This window comes from Lethenteron reissneri, chromosome 60 (assembly GCF_015708825.2).
Source record: "Lethenteron reissneri isolate LAM-NWPU_2019-01 chromosome 60, ASM1570882v1, whole genome shotgun sequence".
Lineage (NCBI taxonomy): Eukaryota > Metazoa > Chordata > Hyperoartia > Petromyzontiformes > Petromyzontidae > Lethenteron > Lethenteron reissneri.
Window position 1 is genome coordinate 7,084,334 of NC_083838.1, and position 27,500 is coordinate 7,111,833.

The 27,500-nt window shown below is 47.7% G+C and overlaps 1 protein-coding gene across 1 annotated transcript in view; it reads right to left on the reverse strand.

The window, feature by feature from the left end:
* Window positions 1-27,500, reverse strand: part of LOC133357861 (interferon regulatory factor 4-like) — a 30,984-nt gene that overhangs the window by 1,314 nt on the left and 2,170 nt on the right. Inside the window, exons 2-4 of the mRNA XM_061576004.1 lie at window positions 9,467-9,855; window positions 5,050-5,236; window positions 88-205 (exon numbers count right to left, since the gene is read on the reverse strand). Of these exons, the coding sequence (XP_061431988.1) occupies window positions 88-205; window positions 5,050-5,236; window positions 9,467-9,649 (488 nt within the window). The 5' untranslated portion in view covers window positions 9,650-9,855. The remainder of the gene's footprint in view (window positions 1-87; window positions 206-5,049; window positions 5,237-9,466; window positions 9,856-27,500) is intronic.

Genomic DNA, 27,500 nt, shown 5'->3' on the forward strand with positions numbered 1-27,500 from the left:
AGTGAGCGGGTGGGTGAGTGAGTGAGCGGGTGAGTGAGCGGGTGAGTGAGCGGGTGGGTGAGTGAGCGGGTGAGTGAGTGAGCGAGCGGGTGAGTGAGCGGGTGAGTGCGCTGCACAGCGCTCACTCTGCGATACACGCTGTAGGCGTCTGTGTTGACGATGTTCATCTTGTCGTCCGTGACGTCGTCGTCATCGTCCGTGTCTCCTGCAACAGCAACAACAAGAACAACAACAACAAAACATCAACAAGATCATCAACAATAAGAACATCAACAACAAAACTCAACAACAACATCAACAAGATCATCAACACGAACACCACAAACAGCATTAATAACACTAACAACAACAAGAACACATTAACAACACAAACAACAGCAGTCACATACTTTAAACCCATGGTGATGTTGGTGCTTCGTGTGGAGGGGAAAACCGGAGGACCCGGAGAAAAACCCAAGCGACCACAGAGAGAGACGCAGACTCCAAATATACAGCAGCAGGCGTCAGGGGTCGGGATCGAACCTAGGCCTCCTGTAGACCAGGCGAGGTAATTAACATCTCCTAGCCACCGTGATGACGATGACGATGAGAGAGACGCAGACTCCAAATATACAGCAGCAGGCGTCAGAGTCGAGATTAAACCCACGACCCCTGTAGAGCAGGCAAAGCATTTAACCCACTCACTCACCCACTCACTCACCCACCCACCAACTCACCCACTCACTCACTCATCACTCACTCACCCACCCACCCACCCACTCACTCACCCACTCACTCACTCACCCACCAACTCACCCATTCACTCACGCATCACGCATCCACGCACTCACCCCACTCACCCACTCACTCACCCACCCTACCACCCACTCACCCACGCACTCACCCACTCACCCAATCACCCACTCACCCACCCACCCACCCACTCACCCACCCACTCACCCACCCACTCATTACTCACCCACCCATCCACTCACCCACCACCCACACCACTCACCCACTCACCACTCACTCACTCACCCACTCACTCACGCACCCACCCACCCACCCACTCACCCACTCACTCACCTACTCACCCACCAACTCACCCATTCACTCACTCATCACTCACCCACTCACTCATCACTCACGCACCCACTCACTCACGCACCCACCCACCCACTCACCCACTCACTCACCTACTCACCCACCAACTCACCCATTCACTCACTCATCACTCACCCACTCACTCACCACTCACGCACCCACTCACTCACGCACTCACCACCCATAATATTGATTTTTGTTTGTTAGATTGCGTCAATATAAACCCGCCACCACCTGACACAATACGTAAGGGTTGTCACGTAAACAGAACGTGGACAATTCGTCACTAGTACAGCACGAGTGTATAGTGTATAGTAGTGTAGTGTATAGTGTAGTGTATAGTAGTGTAGTGTATAGTAGTGTAGTGTATAGTGCAGTGTATAGTAGTGTAGTGTAAAGTAGTGTAGTGTATAATGTAGTGTAGTGTATAGTGTAGTGTATAGTAGTGTAGTGTATAGTGCAGTGTATAGTGCAGTGTATAGTAGTGTAGTGTATAGTAGTGTAGTGTATAGTAGTGTATAGTGTAGTGTATAGTAGTGTAGTGTATAGTAGTGTAGTGTATAATGTAGTGTAGTGTATAGTTTAGTGTATAGTAGTGTAGTGTATAGTTTAGTGTATAGTAGTGTAGTGTATAGTGTAGTGTATAGTAGTGTAGTGTATAGTAGTGTAGTGTATAGTAGTGAAGTGTATAGTAGTGTAGTGTATAGTGTAGTGTATAGTAGTGTAGTGTGTAGTGTAGTAGTGTATAGTGTAGTGTATAGTGTAGTGTATAGTGTAGTGTATAGTAGTGTAGTGTATAGTAGTGTATAGTAGTGTATAGTAGTGTAGTGTATAGTAGTGTATAGTGTAGTGTATAGTGTAGTGTATAGTGTAGTGTATAGTAGTGTATAGTAGTGTAGTGTATAGTAGTGTATAGTAGTGTATAGTAGTGTATAGTAGTGTAGTGTATAGTAGTGTATAGTGTAGTGTATAGTGTAGTGTATAGTGAAGTGTACAGTAGTGTATAGTAGTATAGTGTAGTGTATAGTAGTGTATGGTGCAATGTATAGTAGTGTGGTGTACAGTAGTGTATTGTATAGTAGTGTATAGTGTAGTGTATATTAGTGTATAGTGAAGTGTATAGTGTAGCGTATAGTAGTGTATAGTGTAATGTATAGTAGTGTATAGTGTAGTGTATAGTGTAGTGTATAGTAGTGTATAGTAGTGTAGTGTATAGTAGTGTATAGTAGTGTATAGTAGTGTATAGTAGTGTATAGTAGTGTAGTGTATAGTAGTGTATAGTGTAGTGTATAGTGTAGTGTATAGTGAAGTGTACAGTAGTGTATAGTAGTATAGTGTAGTGTATAGTAGTGTATGGTGCAATGTATAGTAGTGTGGTGTACAGTAGTGTATTGTATAGTAGTGTATAGTGTAGTGTATATTAGTGTATAGTGAAGTGTATAGTGTAGCGTATAGTAGTGTATAGTGTAATGTATAGTAGTGTATAGTGTAGTGTATAGTAGTGTAGTGTATAGTGAAGTGTATAGTGTAGTGTATAGTGTAATGTATAGTAGTGTAGTGTATAGTGTAGTGTATAGTAATGTATAGTGTAGTGTATAGTGCAGTGTATAGTAGTGTATAGTGTAGTGTATAGTGTAGTGTATAGTGTAGTGTATTGTATAGTAGTGTAGTGTATAGTAGTGTATAGTGTAGTGTATAGTGTAGTGTATAGTAGTGTATAGTGTAGTGTATTGTATAGTAGTGTAGTGTGTAGTAGTGTATAGTGTAGTGTATAGTAGTGTAGTGTATAGTGTAGTGTATAGTAGTGTATAGTGTAGTGTATATTCGTGTAGTGTATAGTGTAGTGTATAGTGTAGTATACTAGTACAGCACCACCGGTGTGTTGGAGAGCCAAGCCACAACATCTACAATCTGAGTTACGACGTTTCACCACTAATTACAACCAGCTTCATCAGGCGACTGCCAGATTTGTGGAGAAATCCTTCCCGTTTCGTTCCTTAAACAGAGGGGTGGATGTGATGACTTCCCTTGTGAGCCATTCACGTATGAAGCGGGGGGGGGGGGGGATTAATTAATTTGTATAAATAACAATGGGTGTCTATTGCCGGTTGAGTTATTCATAAGGGGCCGTCCATAAATGACGTCACGCACCTAGGGGGGGAGGGGGGTGACGATGTGTGACGAGGGGAGAGGGGGGGGTTTGAGAAATGTGACGTCACATCAAAATGCGCAACTTTAAATAAAAAAAACCACGTTCTACTTAATTAAATTGAACGTTTTAATAAATGTTTTCTCCAATAGTTTAAAGCGATTTGAAGCATGTTTTTTTTTTGGGGGGGGGCAGAGCTTGTGACGTCATATTTGAGGGGGGTGGGGGTCTGACTTTTTGTGACGCCGTGTGACGAAGGGGGGGGGGGGGTAGGGGGGGGCAAAAATCGTTCAAAATCGCGTGACGTCATTTATGGACGGCCCCAAAGGTACTCAACGTACACGATGCACAAACAATGTCCCTGTAACCTCCGGTCACTATCAGCAGTACTTGTTACCGTCTGCGTTGAGTGAATCCCCATTTAAGTACGGTGACCTATATAGACATGAATTTAAACAACGTTTTGTTTCATGATTCGCTTCAAATCAGCACTGAGTCTGTAGCTATCCCAACGGTTAAAGTTATTTGTAGTCGCCGGTTTTGCACAGAGCTTCAACATCATCAAGAGCAATCGAGTGTCCTGGTTGGCACGCGTGTACTGCTACTGCTACAGTTGTATTTGGGAGTATTTTATATTTCTCTGATGTTCTTTTCGTCTCGTGCTGATCATTCGTCCTGTTTGCCCAACATGACATTTACCGAACGTGCAGTTAATCATGTGCACACCTTCTGTTAATCATGTGCACACCTTCTGTTGTAGCAAATATGAATTCCTGTATTTTACGTACCGTGCCAAATCTGACTCGGATGTTTTCTTTTTCCAAACATCTGGCTAGTTTATCAGCTACTCCCGCAATGTACGGTATCTTTATTGTTTTAATTACTTGGGCAGTTTCAACGCTCGTGTCATTTGATTTGGTTTTGGCATTCAGTGCCCTGTTGATTTGTGCTTCATTGTAACCGTTCAATTGCAGCGCTGTTGAATTTAACTTCTCAGACCATCACCATCCGACACATTCTTTCGGTAAACGCTGTGTGTCTTATTTTACCATTTCGGCCGCACCCGAGCAGAATATCCAGAAATGGGAGAGTTTTGTCAACTTCCACTTTCATGGTTAACTGAATGGACGGGTTTTGCGAGTTGAGATGATTTAGAAAATTGCCATGTGGCCAGACCACCAGTGTGTCATCCACGTATCTAAACCATCCACATATCTAAACCCACCCACCCACTCACCCACCCATCCACTCACCCACCCAGCCATCCACTCACCCACCCACCCACCCGCGCACCCACTCACCCACCGACGCACGCACGCACCCACCCACCCACGCACCCACCCACCCACCCACGCACCCACCCACGCACCCACCCACCCACGCACGCACGCACGCACCCACGCACGCACGCACGCACCCACCCACCCACCCACGCACCCACCCACCCACCCACGCACCCACCCACCCACGCACCCACCCATCCACCCACGCACCCACCCATCCACCCACGCACCCACCCACGCACCCACGCACCCACCCACGCACCCACCCACCAGTGCACCCACCCACCAGTGCACCCACCCACCAATGCACCCACCCACCAATGCACCCACCCACCCACTCACAGCAAAGCGAGCGAGGTGATCGGCACCCCCCCCCCCCACCACGCGCGATGGAAGGGTGATGGGAGGGTGACACACGAGTGATGGGAGGGTGACACACGAGTGATGAGAGGGTGACACACGTAGCGATGGGAGGGTGACACACGAGTGATGAGAGGGTGACACACGAGTGATGGGATGGTGCCAGTTGTCCACCTTTTCCCCGGGAGCCCTCTGGCAGCACGCGGTAGACCTTGTAGGGCTCGGAGATGTCGAGCTGGCTGCGCTCCGACACCTCCTCGAAGTCGGAGCTCTTGTTGAGGGCGCAGCGCAGACGCGTCTTCCACGCAGGGGGGTCCGCGCGGTCTCCCTGCCGGAACTTGCCCTTGAACAGCGCCCAGCCCTGCAGCGCGCACACACACACACACACACGTACACACACACACACGCACACACACACGCACACACACACGCACATGTACACGCACACACATGTACACACGCACGCACACACACATGTACACGCACGCACGCACACACACGCACACATGTACACACACACACACACGTACACACGCACACACACACGCACACACACGCACACACACACGTACACACACACACGCACACATGTACACACACACACATACACACACACACACGCACACACATACACACGCACACATGTACACACATGTACACACACATGTACACACACATGTACACACACACACGCACACACACGCACGCACGCGCGCACACACACACGCACACACACGCACGCACGCACATATGCACACATGCGCACGCACACACACACACACACGCACACACGCACACACACGCACACACACGCACGCACACACACACACACGCACGCACACACACGCACGCACACACACACGCACACACACGCACACACACACACACACGCACGCACACACACACATGCACACACACACGCATACACACACACACACGCACACACACACGCACACACACGCACGCATACACACGCACCCTTGACAGACTGTAGGGGCAAGTGCTGTTAGCGAGTACCTATGAAGGCCGGCACGGCACACGAGGGAGTGGGTGGCCAACACCACGCCCGACCGCCTTTGTCTCCCCAGTGGCGATGTTTACACACCGCACCAGGTACTCATTTGTGGCTGAGCAGACCTAGGGGATGCCCAGGACCGGTTCAGATAATCGTCACCGGTGTTGGCCGTGAGCGGGAATCGAACTCGGTTCGCCGGGTTCGTAGCGCAGCGTAGCGCTGACCACTACAAAGACAAAAATCCCCCGTGTAGCCTTCACAGACTGTAGGGGCAAGTGCTGTTAGCGAGCACCTATGAAGGCAGGAACGGTACACGAGGGGGTGGGTGGCCAGCACCACGCCTGACCGCCTTTGTCTCCCCAGTGGCGATGTTTACACACCGCACCAGGTACTCATTTGTGGCTGAGTATGTCTCTGTGGGGTCTCTGGACAGTGAGAGAGAGACATTGTCCACAATACAGGTTTTTTTGGGGGTTAGATCGAGTAAATATCAATGTGTCGTTAAACCCGCCACACCAGACACAGCCAATTCGTAAGCTTTGTCACAGAAACAGAATGTGGCCAATTCGTTACTAGTACAGCAAACACCGGTGTGTCGGAGAGCAAACACACAAAACTGACATCATGCAAGACACTTATTATTGTCCGATCACAGGTAATCCCCATTGAACTATGGCGACCTGTATAGGCATGCATTTAAACAACGCATCATTTGATGATTTGATTCCAAGCAGCACTGAGTCTGTAGCTATCCGAATTGTTAGAATTTTTTTTTCTCAATTTCAAAAGATGCTCTAATTGGTCTTCGCCAGTAGTAGCTAGTTTTGCACGGAACTTCAACATTACAAACATCTTTTGAATTTCCTTGTTGCCAGGCGTGTTCTGCTACTGCTGACAGTTTTATTTGGGAGTATTTCATGTTCATTTGGTGTTCTTACACACTTTAATTGAACTCACTCTGCCTGTTGTTGTTGTTGTTGTCGTTGTTGTTGTATCCTCAAATCTTGCAACTCAATTTTAACCCACTTCCCAATGTGGTATCGACGGCAAATAATAAAAATAAAACATAATAAAATAATTCTCACGACGTTTCGGCCACAACGCAAACAGCCGTCCTCAGGTGAAGACCAGGTCTGACGCTGTCTCCCCGACAGACCTGGTCTTCACCTGAAGACGGCTGCTTGCGTTGTGGCCGAAACGTCGTGAGAATTATTTTATTATGTTTTATTTTTATTATTTTATTACTTCCCTTCTACGTGATGACTTTACCGAAAGACCCAAGAAGATGAATCCCTGCAGTCACGAAAGCTTTAAATCGAAAAATAATATCTATTTTTAAACATTCTTTTTTATATGTGATGTTTCGGATTGCTCTAATTGTCCACGCTCAACTGACGTTGGCTTCGGGGCCACTTCCTGGAGTCGTGGAGTTATTCCATTACGAGTACATTTCATAAAAGCGTGTTTTAAAAAAAAGTTTTTAAAAATATTGCTTATTTTAGTCTTGTGCTGATCATTCGTCCTGTCTGCCCAACATCGCATTTGCCACAAGCGCAACTAATCCGGTACACAATTTATGTTGATAGTCTTTGGTTTTTTCGGTAAAGTCACGTAGGTACATTTTTTTTAAATAAATAAAATCACGACGTTTCGGCCGCAACACAAGCGTCCTTCTTCAGGTGTAAACAACGTAGCAAAAGCACAACGGATTAAGTGTGTCTGTCTGGTGGTGGCGGGTTTAATTTATTAAAAAAAATGTACCTACGTGACTTTACCGAAAAAACCAAAGACTATCAACAGGAGTTGTGTACCGGATTAATTGCGCTTGTGGCAAATGCGATGTTGGGCAGACAGGACGAATGTTCAGCACAAAACTAAAATAAGTAATATGTTTAATAAAACTTTAATAAAAACACGTTTTTATGAAATGTACTCGTAATGGCAGAACTCCACGACTCCAGGAAGTGGCCCCGAAGTTTGCCGTAACGTAAGGGGCCGTGGGCAATCCTTGCAGTCACAAAATCTTCAAATCTAGAATTCTGTTGATAGCTTCGATAATGCATCCTTTCTACCAGATATTAATTGTGTATTTTACGTACCGTGCAAAATCTAACTCGGATGTTTGGTTTTTAAAATCATCTGGCTAGTTTATCAGTTACTCCCGCAATGTACGGTATATTTATAGTTTTAAGTGCTTGAGCAATTTCAACGCTCGTGTCATTAGATTGAGGTTTGGCATTCAGTGCCCTGTTGATTCGTGCATCATTGCAACCTTTCAATTGCAGCGCTGCTTTAACATGTTTAATTTCACTTCTCAGACTTATCACTTTCTTGATAAGAGAATAATTCTGTGCGAGGTTATGGTGTGACCCTGCATGAAGATAGGGGTCAATGTGCATTTTCTCTCCGGTAAACACTGCGCGGGTTATTTTACCATTTCGGCCACGCACGAGCAGAATATCCAGAAATGGGAGAATTCTGTCAACTTCCACTTTCATGGGAGACTGAATGGACGGGTTTTGCGAGTTGAGATGATTTAGAAAATCGTTGATTGTATCTTTGCCATGTGGCCAGACCACCAGTGTGTCATCCACATACCTAAACAATCCACATATCTAAACCCACCCACCCACCCACGCACCCACGCACCCACGCACGCACCCACCCACGCACGCACCCACCCACCCACCCACGCACGCACGCACCCACCCACCCGCGCACGCACCCACCCACGCACGCACCCACCCACCCACGCACGCACCCACCCACGCACGCACCCACCCACGCACGCACCCACCCACGCACGCACGCACCCACCCACCCACCCACGCACCCACCCACGCACGCACCCACCCACCCACGCCCGCACCCACCCACCCACGCACCCACCCACCCACGCACGCACGCACGCACGCACCCACCCACGCACGCACGCACGCACTTACCCACCCACGCACGCACTCACCCACGCACCCACCCACCCACGCACCCACCCACGCACGCACCCACCCACCCACGCACGCACCCACCCACCCACGCACGCACCCACCCACCCACCCACGCACCCACCCACGCACGCACCCACCCACGCACGCACCCACCCACCCACCCACGCACGCACCCACCCACCCACGCACCCACCAACCAATAGACCCACCCACCAATGCACCCACCCACTCACCAACACAATAACTGGATGGACGACTGATTTTTGCGAGGTGAGATGACTTAAACCTTCCAAATAATTTCTAAATCATGGATAATATTGATCGCGACAGCCTACGTATCAAACTGAGGCACATTGTCTCTGGACACTGAGAGAGAGAGACACTGCTTCTTGACACTGAGAGAGAGAGAGAGACACTGCTTCTGGGCACTGAGAGAGAGAGACATTGTCTCTGGACACTGAGAGAGAGACATTGTCTCTGGACACTGAGAGAGAGACACTGCTTCTGGACACTGAGAGAGAGAGAGACTGTCTCTGGACACTGAGAGAGATAGACATTGTCTCTGGACACTGAGAGAGAGACACTGCTTCTGGACACTGAGAGAGAGAGACACTGCTTCTGGGCTGACCTTGAAAAGGGCCGCGTCTTCCTGCTGGCAGTAGTCGTGTTTGGCCGCGTGCTTCCAGGGGATTCGGAACGTGGCCTTGGAGTCGTCCTCCCAGCGCAGACCCGGGTAGAGGCCGCTCTCGATCTGCTCCAGCAGCCACGGCCTCAGACGCTTCGATCCGCCCGCAGACGGCAGCCGATCCATGGCGCACAAGCCGGATGCCCGCAACGGACTACGCTCCAGATCAGGATTCAGATCCCGAACCGGTTCCCGATGGGGGATTCGGATTCAGATGCCGGAGCAGATCTCCTTCTGGATCAGGATTCAGATCTCGAACCAGATCCCGGTCCCGATCCCGATCCAGGTTCCGAAGCAAATCCAGCTCCAGATTTAGATCCAATCCGGCATTGCTGCGGCACAAGTACATCACTCGAGTGAGATTTGTGATGCAGTTTTTGTGTTTATCCCAAACACCACCACCACCACCATCATCGTCGTCGTTGTCGTCATTGGCTGGCTGAGCCGTAGAACAAAGACGGTCAAAGCGTCATCATCATCGTCATCATCGTCATCATCGTCATCACCGTCGTCATCGTCATCGTCATCATCGTCATCATCTTCGTCGTCGTCGTCGTCATCGCGCGGCGCTGTCAGTTGCGCTGCTGCTTCTGCGGCCGTCTGGAACGCTCTTCCTGACCGACATTAGGAAGTCAACAGAGCTATGCACTTTAAAATCATCATCGTCGTCGTCATCGTCGTCGAGATTGACGAGCTCATTTCTTGAGCTAGTACTTTGTTGTGCTTCCCACCCCGCACCGTCAATTAGCACGGTTGGCACGTATGGTGCGAAATAATTTCAACATGGTACATACATCGACTCACACAGACACCTATAGACTCACAAAGAGACCCATAGACCCACACAGAGACCCACAGACTCACAAAGAGACCCATAGACTCACACAGAGACACAGACTCACATAGAGACCCATAGACTCACACAGAGACCCATAGACTCACACAGAGACACATAGACTCACACAGAGACACATAGACTCACACAGAGACACATAGACTCACACAGAGACCCACAGACTCACAAAGAGACCCATAGACTCACACAGAGACACAAAGACTCACACATAGACCATAGGCTCGCACAGAGACACAAAGACTCACACAGAGACCCATAGACTCACACAGAGACACATAGACTCACACAGAGACCCATAGACTCACACAGAGACCCATAGACTCACACAGAGACACATAGACTCACACAGAGACCCATAGACTCACACAGAGACACATAGACTCACACAGAGACCCTGTATATTTGGAGTCTGCGTCTCTCTGGTCGCGTGAATTTCTTTCCGGCCCTCGGGGTTTTCCCTCCACATTTAGATTCAACAACATCACGCGTTTAGAGTGTTTGGTTGCTGAAGATGATGATAAGCCACTTCGTTGACCTATCATTTGTGGCCAGGTCGCTTCTGAAAAAGAGCTACATAGTTCAGTGGGGGCCTTACCTGGTTAAAAATAACAACACATTCCTCCTGCGGAGGGAGCTGGTAGGAACGTTGGGTTGCTCGGTCAATGGCCAGGGTCAACGGCGGCGTGGTGTATTCCGCAAATATGCCCGACTGTGAGGGCGGGCACAAACCGGCGTGAGTAGGTTAAACGTTGAGTTTTATAAGGGCACCACGGGGTGACCAGCCCCTCCCCACCCAGCCCCACCCCTCTCCACCCAGCCCCACCCCTCCCACCCCCCACCCAGCCCCACCCTCCCCCCCCAGTCCCACGCCTCCCACCCAGCCCCTCCCCACCCAGCCCCTCCCCACCCTCCCCACCCAGCCCTTCCCCACCCTCCCCTCCCCTTCCCACCCAGCCCCTCCGACGGGCGGACACAATAATCCCCTGTGGGCTGGTGTAACCAGGAGGTTCCTACCAGTAAAACATGTTTCGTTTCGACCTGTCTACGTGCGGTGCGCAACACACGCAGACACACACACAGACACACACGCAGACACACACGCAGACACACACGCAGATACACACGCAGACACACACGCAGACACACACGCAGACACACACACACAGATACACACGCAGACACACACACAGATACACACGCAGACACACACACACAGATACACACGCAGATACACACGCAGATACACACGCAGACACACACGCAGACACACACGCAGATACACACGCAGATACACACGCAGACACACACGCAGACACACACGCAGCTCAAGATTACGACTTCCAATATCTCGAGGAGTCACCAAGCCCCCCCTGCACCCCCCGTAGGTTCGTCTCACGACCTCGGTCCGCGTGTCAGAGAAACGAAACTCGCCCTGGCGGCACGAGGGGGAAGGGAGTCGCGGAGTTCCTGAAGCGTGGTTTCGAAACAGCCGCCAGCGAACTGCGTGGGCGCGTGTGTGTGTGAGTGTATGTGTGTGAGTGTGTGAGTGTGTGTGAGTGTGTGTGTGTGCGTGTGTGTGTGAGTGTGTGTGAGTGTATGTGTGTGAGTGTGTGAGTGTGCGTGTGTGCGTGTGTGTGTGCGTGTGTGTGCGCGTGTGTGTGTGTGTGTGCGTGTGTGCGTGTGTGTGTGCGTGTGTGCGTGTGTGTGTGGGTGTGTGCGCATGTGGGTGTGTGCGCGTGTGTGTGTGTGCGTGAGTGTGTGTGCGTGTGTCTGTGTGTGTGGGGAGCGGTAGTGCAGCGGTTAGCGCGCTGCGCTATGAACTTGGCAACCTGGGTTCGATTCCCGCTCACGGCTAACACCAGTGACGATTATCTGAACCGGTCCTGGGCCTCCCCTAGGTCAACTCAGCCTTAAATGAGTACCTGGTGTGGTGTGTAAACATTGCCACTGGGGAGACAAAGGCGGTCGGGCGTGTTGCTGGCCACCCACCCCCCTCGTGTACCGTTCCGGCCTTCATAGGTGCTCGCTAACAGCACTTGCCCCGAACAGTCTGTTAAGGCTATACGGGGGGATTTTTGTGTGTGCGTGTGTGTGTGCGTGTGTGTGTGCGTGCGTGTGTGCGTGTGTGCGTGCGTGTGTGCGTGCGTGTGTGTGTCACTGTGTGCGTGTGTGCGTGTCACTGAGTGCGCGTGTGCGTGTGTGTGCGCGTGTGCGCGTGTGTGTGCGCGTGTGTGTATGCGTGTGCGCGTGTGTGTGGGTGTGCGTGTGCGCGTGTGCGTGTGTGGGTGGGTGTGCGTGTGTGTGCGCGCGTGTGTGTGGGTGTGCGTATGTGCGCGTGTGTGTGCGTGTGCGTGTGTGCGTGTGCGTGTGTGCGTGTGTGTGCGCGTGTGTGTGCGTGTGCGTGCGCGTATGTGCGTGTGTGTGTGGGCATGAGTCGCGATTCTTGCCCGGGGACTCCCCCCCCGCCCCCCCCGAGAGAAAGAATCTACCGCGGTGATGTTCCGGATTTGCTCGGTCCCACCGGCTCATCCACATTCCTGCATCTTGGACTCCGGACTGCCCCCCCACCCCGCCTCCTCTACCCCAACGCCTCTTACCCGCCATCCCCTCCCCATAGACGCTCTGTGTGAGTCTGTGCGTCTCTGTGTGAGTCTCTATGCGTCTGTGTGTGAGTCGATGGGAATCTGTGTGAGTCTATGGGTATCTGTGTGAGTCTATGGGTCTCTGTGTGAGGCTATGTGTCTCTGTGTGAGTCTATGGGTCTCTGTGTGAGTTTATGGGTCTCTGTGTGAGTCTATGGGTCTCTGTGTGAGTCTATGGGTCTCTGTGTGAGGCTATGTGTCTCTGTGTGAGTCTATGGGTCTCTGTGTGAGTCTATGGGTCTCTGTGTGAGTCTATGGGTCTCTGTATGAGTCTGTGTCTCTGTGTGAGTCTGTGTGTCTCTGTGTGAGTCTGTGTCTCTGTGTGAGTCTATGGATCTCTGTGTGAGTCTGGGTCTCTGTGTGAGTCTATGTGTCTCTGTGTGAGTCTATGGGTCTCTGTGTGAGTCTATGTGTCTCTGTGTGAGTCTATGCGTCTCTGTGTAAGTCTATGGGTCTCTGTGTGAGTCTATGGGTCTCTGTGTGAGTCTATGGGTCTCTGTGTGAGTCTATGGGTCTCTGTGTGAGTCTATGGGTCTCTGTGTGAGTCTCTATATGTAGTTCGTTGAACTTATATTAGAGTAACTGTACGTAGCCAATCCTAGGCGAGCATGGGCATGAGGCATGACTTCCCGTCTCGAATTTTGCATTGCAGAGCCGTCAGACATTAGCCACGATCTCCGATTAAAAAAATAAGTAATATTAAAAAAAAAACTTTCTTAAAAACACGCTTTCATGGAATGTACCGTACTAGTAATAGATGAACTCCACGACTCCAGGAAGTGGCCCCGAAGCTTGCCATAACGTAAGCGACCGTGGGCAATTAGACCCAAGCCGAAACATAACATGTAAAAAATAATGTTTAAAATATATATTTAAAAAAATTGTGATAGAATATGGTATTGTCATCAGTATGGCATCAGTATACCAAGTTTGCATTCGATACCACATTGGGAAGTGGGTTAAAATTGAGTTTCAAGATTTGAGGATATGACAACACCAACAGACAGAGTGAGTTGAATATAAAAGCGTGTAAATAAAACTCGTAGCCGTGACAATCACCAATTCTCACTCACCTACCCATCTATCCTCACTCACCTACCCATCTGTCCCCACTCACCTACCCATCTGTCCCCACTCACCTACCCATCTGTCCCCACTCACCTACCCATCTATCCTCACTCACCTACCCATCTGTCCCCACTCACCTACCCATCTGTCCCCACTCACCTACCCATCTATCCTCACTCACCTACCCATCTGTCCCCACTCACCTACCCATCTGTCCCCACTCACCTACCCATCTATCCTCACTCACCTACCCATCTGTCCCCACTCACCTACCCATCTGTCCCCACTCACCTACCCATCTATCCTCACTCACCTACCCTCCTATTCCCACTCACCTACCCACATGTTACCCTCCCCCTCTCCCACAGCCATCCTGCATCTCATTTCCGCATCTTCACCTCGGTTTTCTTTCACTCCTCATCATCAAGGTCATCATCATCATCAAGGTTATCATCATCATCAAGGTTATCATCATCATCAAGGTCATCATCATCATCGAGGTCATCATCATCATCAAGGTTATCATCATCATCATGGTCATCATCATCATCAAGGTCATCATCATCATCATGGTCATCATCATCATCAAGGTCATCATCATCATCATCATGGTCATCATCATCATCAGTGTCATCATCATCATCAAGGTCATCATCATCATCATCAAGGTTATCATCATCATCATCAAGGTCATCATCATCATCATGGTCATCATCATCATCATGGTCATCATCATCATCAGTGTCATCATCCTCAGATTTACAACATTCACCGCGCCCATTCCCGTAAGTGTCAACTCCTTATCAGTGCCCTACCTTGTTACAAACTACTTCAGACTGTATCGGTCACCCCGTGACCCCAATAAATCTGAACCTTCATCCGGCAAAGTCACATCGCAAGGGAGACACGCAAACAAAGACAACTTTTTTGATGTCCCTATTCAAACGGCTGTGCGCCGTGTGGACCTGGTGACTCGATTTCCCTGTACAAGAATTCGGGGTAAACCATGTGGGTTGCCACGTAATTCACCACCATCACCACCACCATCACCATCACCACCACCACCACCATCACCACCACCATCATCACCATCAGCATCACCATCATCACCACCATCACCACCACCACCATCACCACCATCATCACCATCACCACCATCACCACCATCATCATCATCACCACCACCACCATCACCACCACCACCATCACCACCATCATCACCACCACCACCATCACCACCATCATCATCATCACCACCACCACCACCATCACCACCACCACCACCACCATCACCACCATCATCACCACCACCACCATCACCGCCACCATCACCACCACCACCACCACCAACACCACCACCATCACCACCACCACCATCACCACCATCATCACCACCATCATCATCATCACCACCATCACCACCATCACCATACCTGTCAACCCCTTATCAGTGCCTTCCTTATCACAGACCAATTAAAACCTTATTGGTCACCCCGTGCCCCCTAGAAATCTCAACGTTCATCCTACAAAGTCCCATCACGAGGGAGAAACACGCAAATAGGAAACAAGTACGTTGTGTCGTCCGTATTGAAACGGCTGCTTGCCGTATGGGCCTGATAACTCAATTTTCCCGCACAAGAACACGGGGTAAACCGTGATGGGTTGACACGTGATGCATTCTACTACCCCCAAATCTCTTAATTCCTATTGAATCAATGGTCATTATAACGCAAATTATTCATCACGCAACTGCCACCACCACCAGCACGTTACGAGAGAGCGTACTGCGCGCATCCATAAATTGACACGGTCAAAGTAACATCACAAAACGTGGCTGGCACGTTGAGTTATTGGAACGTCTCTCCCGTCACAATCGTTTACCCTTCGAAGGCCCCCAACACCATCGCACCAATAGCCGCCGCTCGCCCACTAAGTGACGGTAAATCAAACGCAGTCAAGTGATTGTTTTTATTGTCGCTTTTTGGAGACCTCACTCCGACCTGGAAACGCCAGTTTCATCAAACTCTGACAGTTGGTCACCCCCAAAATTGACAAAAAAAATATTTCAAGAAAATACCAATAAAATGCTGCGATATTTGACATCCCTGGATGTCTGCTTGAACATCTGCCCAAATTTTTTTCAAAAATAATGTTTCTTACTGGTCTAAATTGGCACCAATGGTATGACCAAATAAGTCACACGTTTGTCCATAACTCGACGAAATGTATTTTTCACCACGGCGCCTGTGCCAGGCTAGTGCACTTTGAGGCTATGACGTGAAGTATCGAAGGCCTCGCTGCTGACTGGCAGGAGGAGGTCACGGCACAGACCCAGCATCTGCCGTGGGGTTGACTGACTGAGATGACTGGTGTGGCACATCCACCAGTTGTTGCCCCTTACTCTGCGCTGCGTTTTATCCGCCCGGCACTTCTCCGCTCGTTGTTGTGAGCAATGTCGCTCCGCTATCCACCCTTTGCTGTTTGCCCCAAAAATCACAAAGATCCCCCGTGTAGCCTTAGCAGACTGTTGGGGCAAGTGCTGTTAGCGAGCACCTATGAAGGCCGGCACGGTACACGAGGGGGCGGGTGGCCAGCACCACGCCCGACCGCCTTTGTCTCCCCAGTCGGGATGTTGTTACACACCGCATCAGGTACTCATTTGAGGCCGAGTCGACCAAGCGGAGGCCCAGGTCCGGTTCAATTAATCACCACCGATGTAGGCCGTGAGCGGGAATCGAACTAACCACTCTACGACCGCTCGCCACAAGGGGGTTGGTGGAAGTGCTGAGTGGCGTTGTTGCTTGTGCCACACTGCTAACGCAGCACCAGCAGCACCAGCAGCACCAGCAGCACCAGCGTGGGTAAAAAATTAAATAAAATTTAATAAAAATAAAATATAAAAATCACTTGATACAGCAAATCTGGCTGTGACGGTCCCACCTGATGACGGAGACTTGTGTTGCCTCCGAAACGTCGTGATTTATTATTATTTTATTTTTATTAAGTTTAATTTCATTGGTACAAAACTGACACCTTTATTCAAGGCATCGTGTTTGCAATAACCACAACACAAGTAGCCAAAAAAGCAAACAAAAAGAAGAAACTCTGATAATGATAATAATATGCACTGTCCTTTTTTTGACTACTTGTGTTGTGGTTATTGCAAACATGATGCCTTGAATAAAAGTGTAAGTTTTGTACCAGTTTAAAAGGGTAAAAACCTACTACTATATTTTGTCACTGGTAAAAGAGATCTCATAGTTTAATTTCATTTTTTACCTACGTGACTTTACCGAACGGACAGAAGCTTGCTTTCATGGCGCACACGATTTAGAGGGAAGAAAACAAGTGGATTTGCGTCTCCATATACCCATGGCGGACTTGGAAATATCTATTCTTTGGTTCTTTCAGTAAAATCGCGACATCCACGATGCCTGCTGCTGCGAGCAGCAACGATGCCTGCTGCCTTGTGAAGAGAAGCTGTCACCAGCAAGAGTTTATACTGGTAGGAACCACCCGGTTCCACCAGCCCACAGGGGATTATTGTGTCCGTCCGTCCGTCGTGCATCCAAAAATGGGAGGGGTGGGGCTGGGTGGAGAGGGTGGGGAGGGGCTGGGTGGGGAGGGTGGGGAGGGTGGGGCTGGGAGGGGTGGGGCTGGGTGGGGAGGGGCTGGTCACCCCGTGGTGCCCTTACAAAACTCAACGTTTAACCTACTCACGCCGGCTTGTGCCCGCCCTCACAGTTGGCAATATTTGCGGAATACACCACGCCGCCGTTGACCCTGCAGGCCATTGACCGCGCGAATGTGTTATACGTTTTGAGAACAAAGGTAGCCGAGGTTAACGGGGTATTATAGTGTAAAGGTAATCAATAGCGTGGCATGTTAAAGTAAATGAACTTCGATTAGCATGTTGGATTATAGTGCAAAGTTAATGAGCTTCCGTAGCGCATGAGAGCTCAGCATGTAGGCTTAGCAGGAGGACTTGGGTTCGATCCCGAGCCTGACGCCTGCTAGAAGATTTGGAGTTCGCGTCTGTGTTTCCCCGGGGGCTCTGGTTTCCCCCTCCACATTTAGAATGATGCATTTAGCAGTATTTGGCGACTGCTATACATGTCCACATGATGATGACGATGATGACAATCCACTTGGATGAACTATCACACTAGTCAACAAACTTTTTCTGGCATGAGGTATTCCAAAGGTTGTAAGGTAATTTTAGGGTGCTGATTCCAAATCTGGCATCAGTTTTTGTCTATCACATCAGGTTTTTGAGATATCAAATATTGCATTCTCAATAAAAACTGCAGAAGAAAAATATGGAATAAATGTGGATATCTACATAAAATGATATTATAAACACACTATCCTAAAAATACAGCACCATATTTTAACACTAAAGCAGTCACTGACTCGCAACAACTTGCAATCATAAGTAACAGAGTTAATTTCGGGTAAAATCGATGAAAATGGGGTATGCCGATAGCATAAAAATGAGATGTGATAGAGCAAATCTGAGATGAGATTTGGAATCGGCACCTTGAAATTAGTCTAAAACAGCTGTATAGCTCAGTGGGACCTTACCTGACAAAATACAAAAAATGTAAAATAGTTTAGCTTCACCAAGCAATAGGCACGCGATACTGGGCATCTGTGAAAAAGAGCTTTAAAGCTCATCGGATTCCTCCACTATCAATAAATGTTCTGATTGTGAAACACCTGCCTGGACGCACGTGGTCCTGCACGTCACGAACAATCACACATCTGTTCCTCCACGTCACGAACAATCACACATCTGTTCCTGCACCTCACGAACAATCACACATCTGTTCCTGCACCTCACGAACAATCACACATCTGTTCCTCGACCTCACGAACAATCACACATCTGTTCCTCTACGTCACGAACAATCACACATCTGTTCCTCGACCTCACGAACAATCACACATCTGTTCGTCTACGTCACCAACAATCACACATCTGTTCCTGCACCTCACCAACAATCACACATCTGTTCCTGCACCTCACGAACAATCACACATCTGGTCCTCTAAGTCACGAACAATCACACATCTGTTCCTCGACCTCACGAACAATCACACATCTGTTCCTCGACCTCACGAACAATCACACATCTGTTCCTGCACCTCACCAACAATCACACATCTGTTCCTCTACGTCACGAACAATCACACATCTGTTCCTGCACCTCACGAACAATCACACATCTGGTCCTCTAAGCCATGAACAATGACACATCTGTTCCTGCACCTCACGAACAATCACACATCTGTTCCTGCACCTCACGAACAATCACACATCTGTTCCTCCACCTCACCAACAATCACACATCTGTTCCTCTACCTCACGAACAATCACACATCTGTTCCTGCACCTCACGAACAATCACACATCTGGTCCTCTAAGTCATGAACAATGACACATCTGTTCCTGCACCTCACGAACAATCACACATCTGTTCCTGCACCTCACGAACAATCACACATCTGTTCCTCCACCTCACGAACAATCACACATCTGTTCCTGCACCTCACGAACAATCACACATCTGTTCCTGCACCTCACGAACAATCACACATCTGTTCCTGCACCTCACGAACAATCACACATCTGTTCCTGTACCTCACGAACAATCACACATCTGTTCCTTCACGTCACCAACAATCACACATCTGTTCCTGCACCTCACGAACAATCACACATCTGTTCCTCTACCTCACGAACAATCACACATCTGTTCCTCCACCTCACGAACAATCACACATCTGTTCCTCCACTTCACCAACAATCACACATCTGTTCCTCTAAGTCACGAACAATCACACATCTGTTCCTGCACCTCACAAACAATCACACATTTGTTCCTGCACCTCACGAACAATGACACATCTGTTCCTGCACCTCACGAACAATCACACATTTGTTCCTGCACCTCACGAACAATCACACATCTGTTCCTGCACTTCACGAACAATCACACATCTGTTCCTCCACCTCACGAACAATCACACATCTGTTCCTGCACCTCACGAACAATCACACATCTGTTCCTGCACCTCACGAACAATCACACATCTGGTCCTCTAAGTCACTAACAATCACACATCTGTTCCTCTACGTCACGAACAATCACACATCTGTTCCTCCACGTCACGAACAATCACACATCTGGTCCTCTAAGTCACGAACAATCACACATCTGGTCCTCTAAGTCACGAACAATCACACATCTGTTCCTCTACGTCACGAACAATCACAAATCTGTTCCTGCACCTCACGAACAATCACACATCTGTTCCTCCACGTCACCAACAATCACACATCTGTTCCTCCACGTCACGAACAATCACAAATCTGTTCCTGCACCTCACGAACAATCACACATCTGTTCCTCTAAGTCACGAACAATCACACATCTGTTCCTGCACGTCACGAACAATCACACATCTGTTCCTGCACCTCACGAACAATCACACATCTGTTCCTCTACGTCACGAACAATCACACATCTGTTCCTGCACCTCACGAACAATCACACATCTGTTCCTGCACCTCACGAACAATCACACATATGTTCCTCCACGTCACGAACAATCACACATCTGTTCCTGCACCTCACGAACAATCACACATCTGTTCCTCTACGTCACGAACAATCACACATCTGTTCCTCTAAGTCACCAACAATCACACATCTGTTCCTCTACCTCACGAACAATCACACATCTGTTCCTCTACGTCACGAACAATCACACATCTGTTCCTCTAAGTCACCAACAATCACACATCTGTTCCTCCACCTCACGAACAATCACACATCTGTTCCTCTACCTCACGAACAATCACACATCTGTTCCTCTACGTCACGAACAATCACACATCTGTTCCTCTAAGTCACCAACAATCACACATCTGTTCCTCCACCTCACGAACAATCACACATCTGTTCCTCTACCTCACGAACAATCACACATCTGTTCCTCTAAGTCACGAACAATCACACATCTGTTCCCCCACCTCACGAACAATCACATATCTGTTCCTCTAAGTCACGAACAATCACACATCTGTTCCTCGACCTCACGAACAATCACACATCTGTTCCTGCACCTCACGAACAATCACACATCTGTTCCTCTACGTCACGAACAATCACACATCTGTTCCTCGACCTCACGAACAATCACACATCTGTTCCTCTACGTCACGAACAATCACACATCTGTTCCTGCACGTCACGAACAATCACACATCTGTTCCTCTACGTCACGAACAATCACACATCTGTTCCTCCACCTCACGAACAATCACACATCTGTTCCTCGACCTCACCAACAATCACACATCTGTTCCTCTACCTCACGAACAATCACACATCTGTTCCTGCACGTCACCAACAATCACACATCTGTTCCTCTACGTCACGAACAATCACACATCTGTTCCTCCACCTCACGAACAATCACACATCTGTTCCTCGACCTCACCAACAATCACACATCTGTTCCTCTACCTCACGAACAATCACACATCTGTTCCTGCACGTCACCAACAATCACACATCTGTTCCTCTACGTCACGAACAATCACACATCTGTTCCTCCACCTCACGAACAATCACACATCTGTTCCTACACCTCACGAACAATCACACATCTGTTCCTCGACCTCACCAACAATCACACATCTGTTCCTCTACCTCACGAACAATCACACATTTGTTCCTGCACGTCACCAACAATCACACATCTGTTCCTCTACGTCACGAACAATCACACATCTGTTCCTCCACCTCACGAACAATCACACATCTGTTCCTCCACCTCACGAACAATCACACATCTGTTCCTCTAAGTCACCAACAATCACACATCTGTTCCTGCACCTCACGAACAATCACACATCTGTTCCTGCACGTCACGAACAATCACACGTCTCGTCCACCACTTCACGGTCGCCACGCAGGTCTCTGGTGGCGCATTATCGGTTTCAAACGGATGCGCCCAGAAAAAACGGGCGCGTGCAAATAAGCACTTTGTGCACGATTACAGAAAAACAACCATCAGGGCTTCCTGCAGAACTGCACCCCCCGGTTTTCATTTTGTGACAAATATTGTTGCGTGTTTCTTTTCGCTGCGACGATGTCGTTTATGGGTGTGATGGGTGACAATCACTTCGGGCAGGTGTGAGTCAACGAGGGGTAGATAAGCAATATTTAAAACGCTTTTATGAAATGTACTAGTAAAGGAAAAACTCCACGACTCTAGGAAGTGGCCTCGAAGCTTGCCACAACGTAAGGGGCCGTGGCCAATTACAGCCAACGTCAATTGACCGTGGACAATTAGACCCAAGCCGAAACATAACGTAAAAAAAATAATGTTTAAAAAATATATATATATTTTAATGATAGAATATAGTGTTGTCATCAGTATGACATAAGTATACCAAGTTTACAATCGATACCACATTGAGAAGTGGGTTCAAATTGAGTTGCAAGATTTGAGGATACAACAGAGGGAGTTAATGAACAGCCTGTAATAAAATTATAAAACTCTGGATTGCTAACAACATTCACTGTCCCATCAGCATCATCATCAGCAGTATAATCCGAATGCTTGCAAACTGGCAGAAATCATTTTTTTCGTTAGACATGGGGCATCTACCTATTTCATACGGCCAACAGATGTAATGCATCACACAACATAATAAGAAACTAAACAATATTTATATAAAATTTAAAATTAATAAAAGTAAAATAAAAATAAAATGTCATACAGCAATCGTGCTGTGACGGTTCCACCTGAAGACGGAAGCTTGTGTTGCCTCCGAAACGTCGTGATTTTTATTTTATTTTTATTTTATTAATTTTAATTTTTTACCTACGTGACTTTACCGAAAAAAAAACTAAGAATATGAATATTTATATTCTTGGTTTTTTCAGTAAAGTCACGTAGAAGGGGGAAAAAAAATTCTCACGACGTTTCGACTGTAACACAAGCAATCATCATCGGGTGTGAAATCCACAGCAAGAAAATGTGAAAATTTTCTTAAATTTTTATTATTTTATTACTTCCCTTTTACGTGACTTTACCGAAAGAACCAAGCATATGAATCTCTGCAGTCACGAAAGCTTTCAATCAAAATTTAAACTTTACAAACTAATGCCCTACTGAGCTATATCGCTCATCTTCTTGGTTCTTTCGGTAAAGTCACGTAGAAGGGAAGTAATACAATAATAAAAATAAAACATAATAAAATAATTCTCACGACGTTTCGGCCACAACGCAAGCAGCCGTCCTCAGGTGGAGAACAGGTCCGTCAAGTAGACAGAGTCTACTTGACGGACCTGTTCTGAGAATTATTTTATTATGTTTTATTTTTATTATTTTATTACTTCCCTTCTACGTGACTTTACCGAAAGAACCAAGAAGATGAATCCCTGCAGTCACGAAAGCTTTAAATCGAGAATTATTTTATTATGTTTTATTTTTATTATTTTATTACTTCCCTTCTACGTGACTTTACTGAAAGAACCAAGAAGATGAATCCCTGCAGTCACGAAAGCTTTAAATCGAAATCTATATCGCTCATTTTTTCAGAAACGACCTGGCTATCACGTGATGACAGCTCAAACCACGTGGCTCATCCTCACGTGGAAATTTTTCTAAACATAGAGGGAGAAACCAGAAGACCCGGAGAAAAATCCACAAGACTCCGGTGATAGAGACATGCAAACTCATGCGTTAGAGGTGGAATCGAACTCACGAACTCCTGCACACGTGGCCAAAACATTAACGCGCTCGAAAAGGGGAACTATCATAGTGATAGGTTTTTACCCTTTCAACTGGTACAAAAACTGACACCTTATACAAAGCATCATGTTTGCAATAACCACAACACAAGCAGTCAAAATGCAAACAAAAAGAAACAACTCTGATGATGCTAATGATATGCACTGTCCTTGAAGTTGATTGGTCCACACAAAGACCTTTAGACTCACACAGAGTTCCATAGACTCACACAGAGTCCCATAGACTCACACAGAGACCCATAGACTCACACAAAGACCCATAGACTCACACATAGACCCACACCGAGACCCCTAGACTCACACAGAGACCCATAGACTCACACAGAGACCCATAGACTCACACAAAGACCCATAGACTCACACATAGACCCACACCGAGACCCCTAGACTCACACAGAGACCCATAGACTCACACAGAGACCCATAGACTCACACAAATACCCATAGACTCACACATAGACCCACACAGAGACCCCTTGACTCACACAGAGACCCATAGACTCACACAGAGACCCATATACTCACACAGAAGAGACCCATAGACTCACACAGAGACCCATAGACATAGACTCACACAGAGACCCACATACTCACACAGCGACCCATAGACTCACACAGAGACCCATAGACTCACACAGAGACACATAGACTCACACAGAGACCCACATACTCACACAGAGACCCACATACTCACACAGAATAGACCCATAGACTCACACAGAGACCCATAGACTCACACAGAGACCCATAGACTCACACAGAGACACAGAGACTCACACAGAGTCCCACATACTCACACAGAAGAGACCCATAGACTCACACAGAAGAGACCCATAGACTCACACAGAGACCCATAGACTTACACAGAGACCCATAGACTCACACAGAGACCCATAGACTCACACAGAGACCCACATACTCACACAGAAGAGACCCATAGACTCACGCAGAGACCCATAGACTCAAACAGAGACCCATAGACTCACGCAGAGACCCATAGACTCAAACAGAGACCCATAGGCTCACACAGAGACACATAGACTCACACAACGACCCATAGACTCACACAGAGGCCCATAGACTCACACAGAGACCCACATACTCACACAGAGACCCACAGGCTCACACAGAGACCAATAGACTCACACAGAGACCCATAGACTCACACAGAGACCCATAGACTCACACAGAGTCCCATAGACTCACACAGAGACCCATAGACTCACACAGAGACCCATAGACTCACACAGAGACCCATAGACTCAAACGTAGACCCATAGGCTCACACAGAGACCCATAGACTCACACAGAGACCCATAGACTTAGACAGAGATTCATAAACTCACACAGAGACCCATATACTCACACAGAGACCCATAGACTCACACAGAGACCCATATACTCACACAGAGACCCATAGACTCACACACAGACCCATGGACTCACACAGAGACCCATAGACTCACACACAGACCCATAGACTCACACAGAGACCCATAGACTCAAACAGAGACCCATAGGCTCACACAGAGACCCATAGACTCAAACAGAGACCCATAGACTCACACAGAGACCCATAGACTCACACAGAGACCCATAGACTCACACAGAGACCCATAGACTCACAGAGACCCATAGACTCACACAGAGACACATAGACTCACACAGAGATCTATAATTTGTTGTCCTTTCCCCGCACCTTCGATTCACACGGTTGACTACGTACGGCGTGAACGAAGTTCAACATACATACATGTTTTATTTAAACGTGCATCACTCCGGTGGCTTCCTGCAAACGTGCACGCGTCAATAAATACGTGCGAACATGCGTTACCTACGTGTACCGGGTGGTCCAGTGTGTACAGACTACACCAGGGTTCGGGAACCTTTTTGACTGGGAGAGCCATAAAAGCCAAATATTTCTAAATATATTTCATTGAGAGCCATATAGTATTTTTTACGTTTAATAAATTAAAAATGTCTTACTTTTAATGCGACTTCTGCTGCTGCGTGGTTTTGCTGATGGCTTTGTAGTCTGGTTCATACGTGGTGAGGTTGAGCTTCACGCAGGCGTTGAGGCCCCGTGACCCGTGAAATGTATCTTCAAAACTAATTTCTGTTTACTTTAAAATGACACAGTATTATTAAGTAATATCACAAGTATTTTAAAATCAGTTCCAAACTGATTTATTTTTTATTTTTTATTTTTTTTTCAACTCAAAATTGTCTGGGAGCCATATGCCGTCACTGGAAGAGCCATATATGGCTCGTGAGCCATAGGTTCCCGACCGCTGGCCTACACACTTGTGTGTGTACGATATTACACTTACACGTGAATGTGTACACTCACAGTGATTGATGAATGTGTGAATGTGCGGGACACAACAGATAAGGGCCAGCTATGTGTCTTGACAACAGGAGTTGTTAACACAAAGCCTGTGTTTGCCTACACATAGCAACCAAGTGCAAACACGTGTATATCCAGTTAAGCCTGGCCCCAACTCCGAACCCCAGACATACATTCTTCTGGTTAACCATAGACAGACTTGCCCTCTAAGACTAACCTCAACCCTGAACATAGACCTAACCCCAGCGCTAACCCCTAACTCTATACCTAACCCTGACATTGCCCCAAACTCCAGACTTAGACCTCACCCTAAACACTCACCAAACACCCAACCCTTAACCTGAACCCCCAACCCTCACTATATAACCTGAACCCCCAACCCTCGCTATAAAACCGAAACCTGACCTCCAGCCATATTCATGAGCACTGACCTAACCTTAACACTATACACTAACTCCGATCACCAAAACGCGAACCTCTACCCAGTATTCCTACTTTAACCCCCATGCCTAGAAGTAAACCCAAATACAAAGTCGTGCCCTAACAACTATGCCCTACAAATAACCCCTAGCCTTGACTCCTAAACCTATGGTGGCAGGGAGTCGGTGTGTGTGTGTGTACGCGTGGTATGTGTTTGTATTGTGCGGTAATTCAACTGCATGCTGCAGTAGTTAATGTTTACAAATCATAAAACGAGTGTCGTGAATGCAGGTGAACAGTTCAGAGAAATGCGAGTACAGTATGGTGATGTGTGCACAGTATACAGTGTGCACAGTATGCGGCATATGAACAGTATGCAATGTACACGGATAAGAATTACATTGTAAAGTTTGTTTCATGATGGATGCACCTGCGTTTAGCACAGTTGGCTACGTACGGCGCGAAAGAAGTTCAACAGACATACATACAAAGACTCACACAGAGACCCATAGACTCACACAGAGACACATAGACTCACACAGAGACACATAGACTCACACAGAGACCCATAGACTCACACAGAGACCCATAGACTCACACAGAGACCCATAGACTCACACAGAGACCCATAGACTCACACAGAGACACATAGACTCACACAGAGACCCATAGACTCACACAGAGACCCATAGACTCACACAGAGACCCATAGACTCACACAGAGACACAAAGACTCACACAGAGACACATAGACTCACACAGAGACCCATAGACTCACACAGAGACCCATAAACTCACACAGAGACACATA